General features: G+C 41.2%; 1 protein-coding gene across 1 annotated transcript in view; it reads right to left on the reverse strand.

The window, feature by feature from the left end:
* The window catches only part of tmem117 (transmembrane protein 117), a 296188-nt gene that overhangs the window by 51980 nt on the left and 229330 nt on the right, over positions 1-14878 (reverse strand). Inside the window, exon 6 of the mRNA XM_034176082.1 lies at positions 4304-4463. Within this exon, the coding sequence (XP_034031973.1) occupies positions 4304-4463 (160 nt within the window). The remainder of the gene's footprint in view (positions 1-4303; positions 4464-14878) is intronic.

Here is a 14878-nt window from a genome sequence, read left to right on the forward strand (position 1 = left end):
GATTGAAAAGCCCATTTGATGTACATTTTGCATTGTAGCTCAATCAAACGTGCATCACACTCATTTGTGAGAATGAGGTCCAAACTGGCACTCTGAATGAATAGACTAAGTTTGATCTGCATCTGATCCATATTGCAGATTTAGTGGATATTTGATTCTTTTTAACACTGACGAGCTCTTTTGACCTATATTTTGTAATATTTTAGCTTATGAAAAGCCACTTCTAGCAGGACCTTGACCTTGAATTTTTTTCCAAGGTAAAAATTTGTGGAATTGGAAACTAGTGTTGGCACAGAGGTTTGCACTCTAAGAGCATGGTGCTCTAGTTCTTAAAGAAATAAACATTATATAGACCATTAAACTCTTTAAACATCCCTGGTGTTTCCAATGAATGATTTGTCTTTATTCTGTGTACGAGGAGGCAGTGGCCTGTATGCTGCTGGAACAGGAGTCTGTCAAGCGCAATAAATTAACACCAAAGATTCAAACTGGCAAAATACAGTCATTATCAGCACCCGTTAAATTTCCTTCTGACCTTGATAAATCAAGTTATGTGTGCAAACCTCACCTATTTGAATGTTCCCTTCCAGAATTATGTGAATTCATGTGGACAAACCCCAAATTGCATTTTCATGAAGGCAAACACCCTAAAAAGACAATATGTGCTATTTTGCGCATTTGACAGATGCAATCATGCAGGTGTATCCGCATGTGTGTAATGGTGTTTGTGCACATTTTTACACATGCAAACCTTTAGTAAATCAGACCTATTATGTTGACTTCATACAAAGCTGATTCCATCATTTCACAAATTTGTTTTGGCCTTACTTGCCATACTACCAACTGTACAATTTTATTTTATTTTTTTCTGCTAGCTCTGCGTGCTGCTGCATGAAATTACAAAATGCGTGCACTGACTACATCATGATGTGATCCAGAATTTCTTATGCCAGTATCCACAAACACCTAAGATCTCGGTGATGGCCCCCAGGATGCTAATTAAGACCTTTGCTTCTTTGCCATAGTTACAGTATCTGCTGCTGGAGCAATAACAAGCATGGCATTTAGACTGTGCATCTCCCTCCAACAAAGTAATGAGTCTCAACATAGCATATATTTGAACAGTAACCTGGTGCAGTCTATCAAACTATTATCCACAAATGTGTACACACACAAACACACACACACACATATATATATATAGAGAGAGAGAGAGAGAGACAGAGAGAGAGAGAGAGAGAGAGAGAGAGAGAGAGAGAGAGAGAGAAAGGGCATACAAATCTGATAATCAGGTAAAAGAACTGTCCAGACAGATCCAGACAGGTCAGTAATTGAAGCAATAATTAATGTGAGAACAACAACACCCATCTTTTCCCATGAAGGTGAGAGATTAACACCCAGTGCTCAAAGACAGAGGTGAATGAAGCTGTGGTGGCTGAGTTTTATGGACTAACTCTGCTGGAACGTAAAGACGGCCAGTGGCGTGTGTTCCCTGTAACGGGGTAGACTGACTCAGTTCATAAATAACTGTAGTAAATGTGCATGCAGTACACAGCGCTGAAAATTAGAAGGGCCCATCGTAAACAACCCCCTGCGACTGGGGGATGATATACCGCTGAGCTGAAGGCAAGGAAACTTGTGAGGTCTGACTGCCTCAGGACGTCAAAACAGAATTATCAAAATGCATAGGAGGGTGTGTGTGTCATGTCACAGGACCTCTATGTGGAGAAACGGGATGTGAAAACGTGGGGGAAATGGAATAAAGTGGCCTTAACAACATGCATGTAGTGCAAGCGGAGTTCTTTGTATCTGCATAAGCACAATAATTGGGTAAATGAATAAGAAAAATAGCACCATATGAAATAATTACTGACCAGTGGAGGAAGATGCTCCCCTTAAAGTAATGAATTGTTGCGGTAAATAAGAACAGAAATCAGCTTTAGTGGTATAGCTGTTCTATTATTTGCTACCAGGGGAATTATAATGCTGGACTTGCCAGATTTTAGTGGTGTATTGTATTCGCAATACCAGTTACCGTAGCAATACCAGTAGCAGGCTGTTAGTAATTAACATAATCAACAAAGTATAAACACACATTTAGGGGATAGCAAATATTAGTCCTGCATAGTGTCCTCGATCCACCAACAAGGCTTAGTGAAATATGTTGATTAAGCATTTGGAGGAGCCATGTTGAATTAGGCTCACATTCAATCCGCATACATGACCGGTCTGCAGTTCTGGCTCCACTCTCTCTCCCTCTCTCCTCTTCCCTTTCTCTCTCAGCTTGATACACAGTTATGTGTTTTTCTGCCCAGACAAACACATTTGCATATTCATGAGCAACTGACACAGGCTTTATTGATATACATTCTCCTGTGGGAGAAAGGACACTGGGTGGGAAAAAGGGATAATGTGAAAGTGAGAAAAACTCCAATTTTATGAGTCATCATTAAAGAAAGTAAACTGGACTCACAGGGGAGTAAAGAGAAAAAGGTGAATTTGCTACTGAGGAAAGAGGGGAAGTGTCCGATGTATGCAGTATATATAAATATCAAGCCCAGTCAGGGCTTTGTCGCATCTACACCATGTAACAACCTTGGGTCCTGGATGTCACCATCCAAGCAGACAACCACCCCATCCCCATTTCTCAAAAGTAACCATCTATCTGCTGTAGCCAAGTGAAATGTCGGTGTCCCTTTGACCTTCTCCAGCCGCTGTGGTCCTCAACACTGAGACACCCGAGTAATGGTTCAAACCCAGAGAAACACACCAGATGGCCAAAATGTTGTAAAAGTATCAAAAAAATACAGTAAGACAGGAGCGCCAAGATCCTAAATATGTAGACTTTTGTTCTCCTGCAATTACCCAACACTCAGTCCATGTAAATGCTCAAGAAGTGAAGGGTCAAAGTCACACATGAACGCTAACACTAGTGGCAAAAACATTACAATGCACACAAATTTTTCTTTGTTTTGTATATGGCATTCAACTAGCACTGCACAATTTGCTAAAAAAAGACATTGCAATTATTGTGGAAAATCTTGCGATTTGTGATTACAATGCGTTACCTATATCGTCTATATGGTCTTGTAGTTCTATTTCCTTAGTTATCAAATCTTAAAGTGCTGTGATGTGTATTTTACAATATGTATTTTCCAACTTTATTAAAATATAAAACAAATCACTGGAATTGCTGCATGATGAATCAGTTTTCACTTTGTATCTCAGGTTTGTTAGTTTTATCCCCTCAAAAACTCTGGAATACAGTGGTAATCCTGGGTCGTTGAGTGAGTGACTGTGTGTGCGTCCATGCATGCATGCATATGTATGGTGTCCTTTAATAATCTAAGGTAAAATTAAAGCATTTAGGGTTCATAGAAAATAAACGCATTTTACATTATTTTGGCATGATGCTTAACTTGTACCTTCACATAAAAATGACTTCATAGCGATACGCATACATAAGAAAAGTGATCAGCAGATGACACACACAAGTGTGCTTGCAATATGACAGAACAGAAAAGGCAGAGTTGTGATCCTTCACGTTTAAGAGAGCAAACCTGCTGAAACATTTATTATTCTTCAACAAACACCCACAAAGTCTTCAGTATCCAAGGGGTGGGTGAGTGGGTGGGGGGTGATCTGCATTTTAATAATGGCGCACAGACAGAGCACAGCACACACAAACTATTTTTTCATTTACTTAAATCGCAGCCTTTGATAAATATATAACTGAACAGGTTGCCATCACACATTTATAGTTGTGATGTGATTAATGGTGCAGCCCTACTTTCAAACCAGTCACTTGAAACCTCTGATGCTGTTAAGGCTGCAAGTTGCATAGTGGTCTGTATATTTTTTAAATGATTGAAATTTGCTCTGATGTAGAAATTAGAGAACAGCTCACTGTTCATGTAGAGCATGACAACCTATCTTACTTGCCCTGTGAGAGACATCTGGTTCATTCCTGCTTCGACAGTATGACCTAGCAGATGGCCTATACCACATGATAGTAATGCTCTTTTAATAATGATCCTGTCATGTTTGAACCGAGCCACGAAGGACAGCTTACTGGCAAAACATTTGCTGCTATGTTGCAGCTTGCATGTTTGCAAAGAGCTAACATGCTTGTACGCTCATGCACATGTGTCAATGCCAAGTGAGTGTGATCAAACACCTTCTCTGTATCGCATGGCCCCATTGATGAATAGGAAGGCAGCAAGGAGGGAAACTGGAGAGAGGGGTAGAAAGCCAAGAGGCATAACATCTCCCTATTTTAATTGGCCACAGGAGAGCATTCTACCTGCATAACAATGAGAAGGTCGAAGACCAAAATGAAGGAAGCCAGGAAGGCTCTGGAGACCTCATCGCTGGGCAGGAAGCCTCGGTTTAGGTTGTCCCAGCTGATCCAGTCTGTACTGATGACCAGAACCACCACAGATGTCAGAGAGATGAGCACTGTCCTGCAGAAGAGTTAAGAAAAGATCTACAAATGACTTGCATTAGGGAAGTACAAGACCTCGACACAAATGTACAAAAAGCTTTTTGTGAATTTGCTCTGGATCAGGGCTTGGATCCACGAAGCAGCCTAAGGCTAAAAGTAGCTCCTAGTGATGTTATTCGAAGAAAAATTTTAGAATTTCTTGAATTCTTACACATTTCTTAGAATTTTCCCTTGGTAACATGAAAGTTGTTCACAAAGCACCTTAGGCCTTAAGAGATCTCCTAAGGTGCCAAACTGTTAAGGGTAGGGAGGAGGACTTTTAAGAAGGCTAAGAGTGTCTTAAGCAGAGAAGATAACAGAAAAGACAGTGAGGAAGGAGAGACATTCCCTGTATGTAGAATGACAGTGATTCAGTAGCACGCTACTGGCTTGATGATGCATGGATAATGTTTTTGGTTGACCTCATCAGGAATGAGCTTTCTTTTCCCACCCAGCGTAGTAACATAATAACACCTGAGATGAAGGTCATCACAACACTGTGATATGTGGCTACAGGAAAAATATAAATTGGATGTAAATACATACAACCCCAATTCCAATTCCACTGTGTTACATCACCTTTTCTTCTCACAACACTCAATAAGCATTTGGGAACTGAGGACACTAATTGTTGAAGCTTTGTAGGTGGAATTCTTTCCCATTCTTGCTTGATGTACGACTTCAGTTGTTCAACAGTCCGGGGTCCCCGTTGTTGTATTTTGTGCTTCATAATGACCACACATTTTCAATGGGTGACAGGTCAGGACTGCACGCAGGCCAGTCTAGTACCCGCACTCTTTTACTACGAAGCCACGCTGTTGTTGGCTTGGCATTGTCTTGCTGAAATAAGCAGGGACGTCCCTGAAAAAGACATTGCTTGGATGGCAGCATGTGTTGCTCCAAAACCTGGATGTACCTTTCAGCATTGATGGTGCCATCACAGATGTGTAAGTTGCCCATGCCATGGGCACTAACACACCCCCATACCATCACAGATGGTGGCTTTTGAACTTTGCGCTGATAACAATCTGGATGGTCTTTATCGTCTTTTGTCCGGAGGACATGATGTCCACGATTGCCAAAAACAATTTGAAATGTGGACTCATCAGACCACAGCACACTTTTACACTTTGTGTCTGTCCATTTCAAATGAGCTCTGGCCCAGAGACGGCGGCAATGTTTCTGGATGTTGTTAATGTATGGCTTTCGCGTTGCATGGTAGAGTTTTAAATTACACTTGTAAATGTAGCAACAAACTGTGTTAACTAACAATGGTTTTCTGAAGTGTTCCTAAGCCCAAGCGGTAAGATCCTTTACACAGTGATGTCGGTTTTTAATGCAGTGCCGCCTGAGGGATCGAAGGTCACGGGCATTCAATGTTGGTTTTCAGCCTTGCCGTTCACATGTAGAAAGTTCTCCAGATTCTCTGAATCTTCTGATTATATTATGGACTGTAGACGATGGAATTCCTAAATTCCTTGCAATTGAACGTTGAGAAACATTGTTCTTAAACTGTTGGACAACTTTTTCACGCAGTTGTTCAGAAAGTGATGATCCTCGCCCCATCTTTGCTTGTGAACAGCTGATCCTTTTGGGGATGCCCCTTTTTATACCCAACCATGACACTCACCTGTTTCCAATTAACCTGTTCACCTGTGGAATGTTCCAAACCAGTGTTCTTTGAGCACTGTTGCCCCTGTCCCAGCTGTTTTGAAACATGTTGCAGGCATCCAGTTAAAAATGAGCAAATATTTGCACAAAAACCATAAAGTTTATCAGTTTGAACATTAAATATCTTGTCTTTGTGGTGTATTCAATTGAATATAGGTTGAAGAGGATTGGCAAATCATTGTATACTGTTTTTATTTACATTTTACACAATGTCCCAACTTCATTGGAATTGGGGTTGTATTTGTGTGTCCATATATATATTTTTATGTTGTATTTGTACATAGAGATTTTCATTGCATTGCTGTAGGATTTTATACTTATACAGTAGTGTTCAGAATAATAGTAGTGTTATGTGACTAAAAAGATTATTCCAGGTTTTGAGTATATTTCTTATTGTTACATGGGAAACAAGGTACCAGTAGATTCAGTAGATTCTCACAAATCCAACAAGACCAAGCATTCATGATATGCACACTCTTAAGGCTAGGAAATTGGTCTATTAGTAAAAAAAAGTAGAACGGGGGTGTTCACAATAATAGTAGTGTGGCATTCAGTCAGTGAGTTTGTCAGTTTTGTGGAACACACAGGTGTGAATCAGGTGTCCCCTATTTAAGGATGAAGCCAGCACCTGTTGAACATGCTTTTCAGGTGATTGGAGAGGGGAAAACGTATATGCAGGTGCAAAAAATTATAGGCTGTTCATCTACAATGATCTCCAGTGCTTTAAAACGGACAAAAAAAAACCAGAGACGCGTGGAAGAAAACGGAAAACAACCATCAAAATGGATAGAAGAATAACCATAATGGCAAAGGCTCACCCACTGATCAGCTCCAGGATGATCAAAGACAGTCTGGAGTTACCTGTAAGTGCTGTGACAGTTAGAAGATGCCTGTGTGAAGCTAATTTATGTGCAAGAATCCCACGCAAAGTCCCTCTGTTAAATAAAAGACGTGCAGAAGAGGTTACAATTTGCCAAAGAGAGCTCCGCCGCGACGCGCGGAATTCCTCCGCTCCTCTTTCCATGACAAAAACTCCTGTAACAGTGGAATGTGCCGTTCATTTCCAAACTGGACCTGTGTTGATCCGGGAGGTCGTCTGACTAACACAGAAATTGCGGAAGACGTGGGCATCAGCACTTTTTCAGCACATTGAGACAGACGTGCAGAGGAATTCCGCGCGTCGGGATGTTTCCGCATGGCGCAAAGCAACGCCGTGATGAAGCCTCACAGGACATGTTCTGGCATGTCCAGGTCATCCATAATTTCTTGGATAGTCACACGACTGAAAAGCCACCGAAAGCCGTCTGAAAGCCATCTGAAAGCCGTCCTGAGAGACCAACACGGAGGTGGTTTTGTGCTGCGCCATGAGCGGCACGGTGGCGCATTCCTCCGCTCCTCTTTCCATGAAAACACAAAGCCTGCTCACAGGCGAATGATGCAACCGACAGGCGTGAAAAAAACTCACACATCAAATCAAATCAAATCAATTTTATTTATATAGCGCCAAATCACAACAAACAGTTGCCCCAAGGCGCTTTATATTGTAAGGCAAGGCCATACAATAATTACGGAAAAACCCCAACGGTCAAAATGACCCCCTGTGAGCAAGCACTTGGCAACAGTGGGAAGGAAAAACTCCCTTTTAACAGGAAGAAACCTCCAGCAGAACCAGGCTCAGGGAGGGGCAGTCTTCTGCTGGGACTGGTTGGGGCTGAGGGAGAGAACCAGGAAAAAGACATGCTGTGGAGGGGAGCAGAGATCAATCACTTATGATTAAATGCAGAGTGGTGCATACAGAGCAAAAAGAGAAAGAAACACTCAGTGCATCATGGGAACCCCCCAGCAGTCTAAGTCTATAGCAGCATAACTAAGGGATGGTTCAGGGTCACCTGATCCAGCCCTAACTATAAGCTTTAGCAAAAAGGAAAGTTTTAAGCCTAATCTTAAAAGTAGAGAGGGTGTCTGTCTCCCTGATCTGAATTGGGAGCTGGTTCCACAGGAGAGGAGCCTGAAAGCTGAAGGCTCTGCCTCCCATTCTACTCTTACAAACCCTAGGAACTACAAGTAAGCCTGCAGTCTGAGAGCGAAGCGCTCTATTGGGGTGATATGGTACTATGAGGTCCCTAAGATAAGATGGGACCTGATTACTCAAAACCTTATAAGTAAGAAGAAGAATTTTAAATTCTATTCTAGAATTAACAGGAAGCCAATGAAGAGAGGCCAATATCGGTGAGATATGCTCTCTCCTTCTAGTCCCTGTCAGTACTCTAGCTGCAGCATTTTGAATTAACTGAAGGCTTTTCAGGGAACTTTTAGGACAACCTGATAATAATGAATTACAATAGTCCAGTCTAGAGGAAATAAATGCATGAATTAGTTTTTCAGCATCACTCTGAGACAAGACCTTTCTAATTTTAGAGATATTGCGCAAATGCAAAAAAGCAGTCCTACATATTTGTTTAATATGCGCATTGAATGACATATCCTGATCAAAAATGACTCCAAGATTTCTCACAGTATTACTAGAGGTCAGGGTAATGCCATCCAGAGTAAGGATCTGGTTAGACACCATGTTTCTAAGATTTGTGGGGCCAAGTACAATAACTTCAGTTTTATCTGAGTTTAAAAGCAGACAATCCTGCAGTTTAGCTAATTGGTGTGTGTCCTCTGGCTTCATGGATAGATAAAGCTGAGTATCATCTGCGTAACAATGAAAATTTAAGCAATGCTGTCTAATAATACTGCCTGTTGGGAAGTGTCGTGACACAGACCCACAACAGGGGGCGTTAATGAACGGACAATGGAATAGCCAAAAAGTAACAATTTAATGTTGTGAAGCACACAACGAAGTACAGGCAATGCAAATATTGCAGAATGTCAATTATACACCAGGTGACGTGTGGCAGGCTCGAAGATAGAAGACGTCTGGTGCGAGAAGAGCCGGATCCCACACAGCTTCCACCACCAACGGATCTGAAGAACACCGGAGCCGCCAAGCCCTGCGCCCCAGGTGGCCACTGTCTTCAGCAGTCAGACCCGGTACTGCTGGCAGAGAACAGAAACAGTTTTTGATGAGTGTGAGTTCGCACACTCAGTAATCCCACAGTCTGTGTTCAATTAGGAGGGAGAACCTCCACCTCCGATAACACACTCGGACAGCTCCTGAGACAACCACTTATCTGGGTGGGGTGGGAGGCGAAGCCGTCGCAGTCCACACCAAACGCCAACACAGCAGACAAGGACTCCGTCACAGGAAAACGGCTGCAAAAGAGATCAGACTTTTGTTCGGTTTTAGATTCAGCAGAGAAGTTACCTGTATGGTAGCTGATTTCTCGGCGGGGAGGTGGCGTTGCAGTCCGGCTTTTATGGAGGTTGACGTAGATGAGTGACAGCTGGTGGTGATGATGTGACAGCTGTCACTCCACTGGTTCCGGCGCCCTCTCGTGCTTGAAGCCCGCACTCCAAGCAGGGCGCCATCTGATGGTGGTGGGCCAGCAGTACCTCCTCTTCAGCGGCCCACACAACACTGCCTAAGGGAAGCATGTATAAAGTGAATAAAATTGGTCCTAGCACAGAACCTTGTGGAACTCCATAATTAACCTTAGTCTGTGAAGATGATTCCCCATTTACATGAACAAATTGTAATCTATTAGATAAATATGATTCAAACCACCGCAGCGCAGTGCCTTTAATACCTATGGCATGCTCTAATCTCTGTAATAAAATTTTATGGTCAACAGTATCAAAAGCAGCACTGAGGTCTAACAGAACAAGCACAGAGATGAGTCCACTGTCTGAGGCCATAAGAAGATCAATAGTAACCTTCACTAATGCTGTTTCTGTACTATGATGAATTCTAAACCCTGACTGAAACTCTTCAAATAGACCATTCCTCTGCAGATGATCAGTTAGCTGTTTTACAACTACCCTTTCAAGAATTTGTGAGAGAAAAGCAAGTACAAATACTTCGTTACTTGACACCTCTGCAGAAAACCTATGGTTGACGTCACACAGGCTTTGTCCACCAATATACAGTCTATGGTTTCAACAGAAGCATAACCACAAAGGCTGCTGTTATTTACTGCTGTGTACTGTATCTAACCCAGTGATTACTGTATTGTTAGGAGCATTCTCACGTCACACACTGGCTGCACTGGCAGATAGCGAGTGCCAGCTCATCTCCCATTTCAACTCTGATATATTTTGTGGGGCTTTAGTATTCCACAGTGCCATTCTTTTCCCCAGCATGCCTGAGCTTTGGCACTGTCTTATACAATTTGCCATGACCCTTCAATCCATATTGAAAAGCTGTATCCACCAACACATTTATCATTCATGTTCAGCTGATGATAGCATGTCAAATTCAACATTGATTGTGACATTGCTAGTCAAGTCCTCTATCAATGAAATGAAGGGAGGGGCACAGAAAAAGTTACTGCAGCATTCATTCTTAGTGTGCCTTGATAGAGTGGTGACATGATGAGTAGAAAAAAAAAACACGGTCATGTGACTACTGGTGCCATCTTGGGTTCAAAATAGAGCATTTTACTGTTAATCTGTCTGTATGTAAATCCAGCTATTTTTTTATTTATTCGCTAAAAATGATGGGTTTGCTGTGCATTTGAATGCACAAATAGACAAAGCAAGGGCTTCAAGATGTACAGATCCTCTTCAGATCCAAACATTTGAAAAATTTGGGAAAATAAAGTCAGCCATGTGGGATGGAAGCCGGCATCATCGTCAAAGACTTGCGAGGTAGGTAAATTTATTGTTCACTCCCATATACCGTAAAACTCACCTAAACCATCATCGTATAAACCAGATAGTCGCAGTCTCAAAGTTTTTGTATTGTTTTCCATGTAATAAACACCATATATAACGGATTTTGTACAACGGATTTGCACTCACATCGGATAAAATGTCTCATCCGATCGCAATGTATTTCCATTAAAAACCCTCGCATGTGGGACCAGAGTCATTTCCGTGAATAAAAGCCTGAGCGTTTTTTTTTACATCGTGCTCAGACTCGGACCTGCAGCCTGGATGTGCACCTGTTAAAACAGACAGCGCAAAAGGCTGTGATTTGACACTTTGCTGCTTTCAATCCTTCGTCTGGCATCATAACAGTTTTTACAGTGCACACTCTGATAAATGGATCAGAAAAGTCCGCACATTTACAGCACGAAGTCTGTTAAAGAGGAAAATGTACAGCTTACCTTTGATTTGGAGGTGATGATTGTAGAAAGAAAAGCTTCTTGAGGGTCAAATTAGTCCAGAATAAAGCATAATCCAGAGACAGAAAACTGTCATGCACGTCATTGTATGACACAGAGTAACAGAGCTGCGGCTGCATAAATCAAGCTTTAAATTAATTAAATAAATCATTATAAATGGCAAATTTATATAAATTTGATAGCTTAACTATTTTTATATTTATTTTGATAGTACCTGTATCTGGATGTGTTGCCGTATGTGGTTAAATGATTTTAAAAAAATGTTGAAGTTCATTCAGTAGTTCAGCGCAGCTGGAACCAAAATGGCACCATGTTCTGAGTTGATGCCACTCTCTCTGTCAAGGCACACTGAGCATTCTGTTGCTTGCATTTGATATACAATGAAAATACGTACGGAGAATGTGAAAGATTCACGTGACTTAAATATGTACGTTGGTTGCATGTGATCAGAATGTATCCAAATAACAATTTGTTATATTTCTCAATTAGTAAAGGACATATTTAAGCCATGTTCCATTTTTTCAGGGTGACAGGTAAACCAATTTGGTTAAACACCACATCGATCTTGTCTTTGAAGTTTGAGATATTTCTGTTTGGAGCTCACTGAGCTCATATCAAAGAGTTGCATGTCCTCTGCTTCAAATGTCCTTTGTTGTTCCCTCTGACCACCTCAACAACCCACTGATGAGATGGTTGCATACCATATCTAAATGATATGGTATTGCTGGTGTAATATATTTAAACAACAGCTGTGTAACGGGCACATCAGACATGGTGTGTGGGATTTATTTAGCAGTTATTTCAGGGTCACAGCTTTTGGAATGTAAAATGAAAGGCAGGGCTGTGACCTGCACCATGACCTTAATGCTGTGTCCATTGATTTTTACCCTGTTTTTCTAATTAAAGGTGCTGACACTGAATGAGAGAAGGTTAGCATGGCTATTAATTGTGTACAACCCTGCCCTATGTTGGAGAACCCACAGAACCTATTAACAGACATTCAGAGTGCTGAAAAAATGTGTCGAACTAGGACCATAAATATCTGAAGTGTAGCTGTGTATCACAGTTGAAAGTAAATAATGAGCTCATAGTGCAAACTTTCAGCTTTACTTTGATGATAAAGGCAGAAAAAATAGTTCCATGGTTCCTATGTCATCATCTCATTAATCATCAGGACCACCTTCTCAAACAGTCCTCATGACCATCACAGTGTACACATGTGAAAATTGCATGATCAAAATTTTTTCATCAATATCAAACCTCAACATCAGTTTTTTCAAATGTGATTCATCAGCTTATTGCTAAAGACATTGAAGTGTGCACATACAAGCGTTCACATTTAACAGTGGAAAGAATTTCTTTCTTTCCGTTGCTCCTGTTTATGGAGGTTGCCATAGTAGATCATCCATCTCCCGCTTTGGGACTGTAATTTCTGTAATCTGCATATGGATTCAGCACAAGATTTACTCTCTGATGTAACATTAGTCATAATCAGACACAATCTAACCGCTAGGAGCAGTGGCCAGCCACTGTGTGGCACCCGGGTATCAACTCCAGATGTAGAGAGGGGCAGAGAAAGGAGCAAATCCTAATCTGCATATTTGATGGTGGGAAAAATTGGAGTGCCTGGAGTTAACGCAGACAGATACGGAATCAAACTCCAGGACTTCTTGCTGTGATGCAAGAGTGCTGCCCAAATGGAACACAAGCTGATTTTTCATTTTCATGTCTAGTCATGCTAGTATTATGTTGTATTCTGTATTATATAATGGCTGAGTGAATCCTTGTCATTTGATTGGTGCTTTGTATGTCACATGACATGGATTAATTCATCAGATTTGTGTTGCATTCCCTCTGACCACCAGCAAAAAAGCAGCAAAGCAAAGAACCAACGAAGCAGCGGGTCAGAGCACTGCTTCATTGCTTCAAGCTTCAAAGCAGAGCCACACTGCAGAAGCAGTTGATTGCAAACCTGCTGCAGGGTCTGCAATCAACGTAAAGAAATGATCATTTTCCCGACAAACACCCTCAAAAACAATAGCCGCCCTGAAGGACCGATAAGAGAATCGTTAAGCAAAGAGGCTATCGATGATGGTGAATCAAATCATTTCTTAACGGTTCTCGAAAAGAACTGGTTCCCAATACCCAACCCTACAAAGGACTAGGACTTGGCATCAACAAAAACACCTCTGTCCAGTGACCTCATACCACGGTAAGCTCTTCCTATAGTGCAGCAGATAACAGAATATTAACAGAGGAATCGTGCAAATGGTGATAGAAGCAACACATTCGGCACAAATACTCCTTAGACAATACTCTTTTGAAAAAATTGATTGACCACTTGAATTTTCAACAGGCAGCCAGGTAGGAGTCAACTGAAGAATTACACAGGGGTAAAAATTAAAAGATGCTCCAATCATATTGAAAACTACACCACATTATTTGTCTGATCACAAAGATTCCAAAAAGGTATAGTTTGGACAATCTGTGACTGAATGTTAAGGAGTTATGGAGTAAAAACAGCAAGAATGGTGACAAAGGTCAGTTTCAGTTTGTACAGGGGTGAAAAGTTAAAGTTGCTTTTACCCCATAACTCCATAACATTTAGTCACAGATAGTCCCAATTATACCTTTTTGGAATATTTATGACCAGACAAATAATGCAGTAAAGTTTTCAATATGATTGGAGCATCTTTTTTATTTTGCCCCTTGTGTAATTCTTCAATTGACCCCTACCTGGCTGCCTATTGAAAATTCAAATGGCCAATCGTTTCTTTTTTTAAAGAGTGATGTCTAAGAAGTATTTGTGCCAAATTTGGTACTTCTATCACCATTTGCACAATTGTTTCAGTTATCTGCTGCACTACCAGGCATCTCTTGAGCTCAAAGGTTGAAGACCGAGAGAACATGAATATCACTGCAAGATAAGTGAATGTTTGCCTGCTGGCAAAGTCGAAGAACTCATTGAAAGCCTGGATCTTCGTCTTGACCGAGGACAAATCAGACACTCTGTCTTTTCAATCAGCTTCTCAAGTGCTGCAATCAGGGCAGTGATTGATTCCACAAAGGTCAAAGCATCGTCACATGAAATCAAGTTCAGAAAAGGTTTCCTCTTTGACAAAGTACCAAGGACTTTGTCCTCCATGACCCTAGTAATATCCTGCCCATGTAAGCACCGGTGCCTCACTTTTAACAGACCAAAATGAACTGAACAAATGGTTACTGTCGTGTTTGACATTCAAGTGTGTGTTATCCTTTGTTATTTCATTGACGTCAGCAGACAAATAAGGACTGGTCTCAAGCCTGTTCCACAAAAGGACAAGAGAGTGCATGTTTTCATTCATATCACATCAGCAAGTAATTTCACCAACAAACTGCCTCCATCGACTCAACTCATTAGGATGATTTGGAAAAACTCTACTTTTCCTGTCATTTCTAACTGATAACTGATTTAAATTAAACTCTCATCTCAACTTTTGTTGTGCTGTAT

The sequence above is a fragment of the Thalassophryne amazonica genome, chromosome 8 (assembly GCF_902500255.1).
Source record: "Thalassophryne amazonica chromosome 8, fThaAma1.1, whole genome shotgun sequence".
Classification (NCBI taxonomy): domain Eukaryota; kingdom Metazoa; phylum Chordata; class Actinopteri; order Batrachoidiformes; family Batrachoididae; genus Thalassophryne; species Thalassophryne amazonica.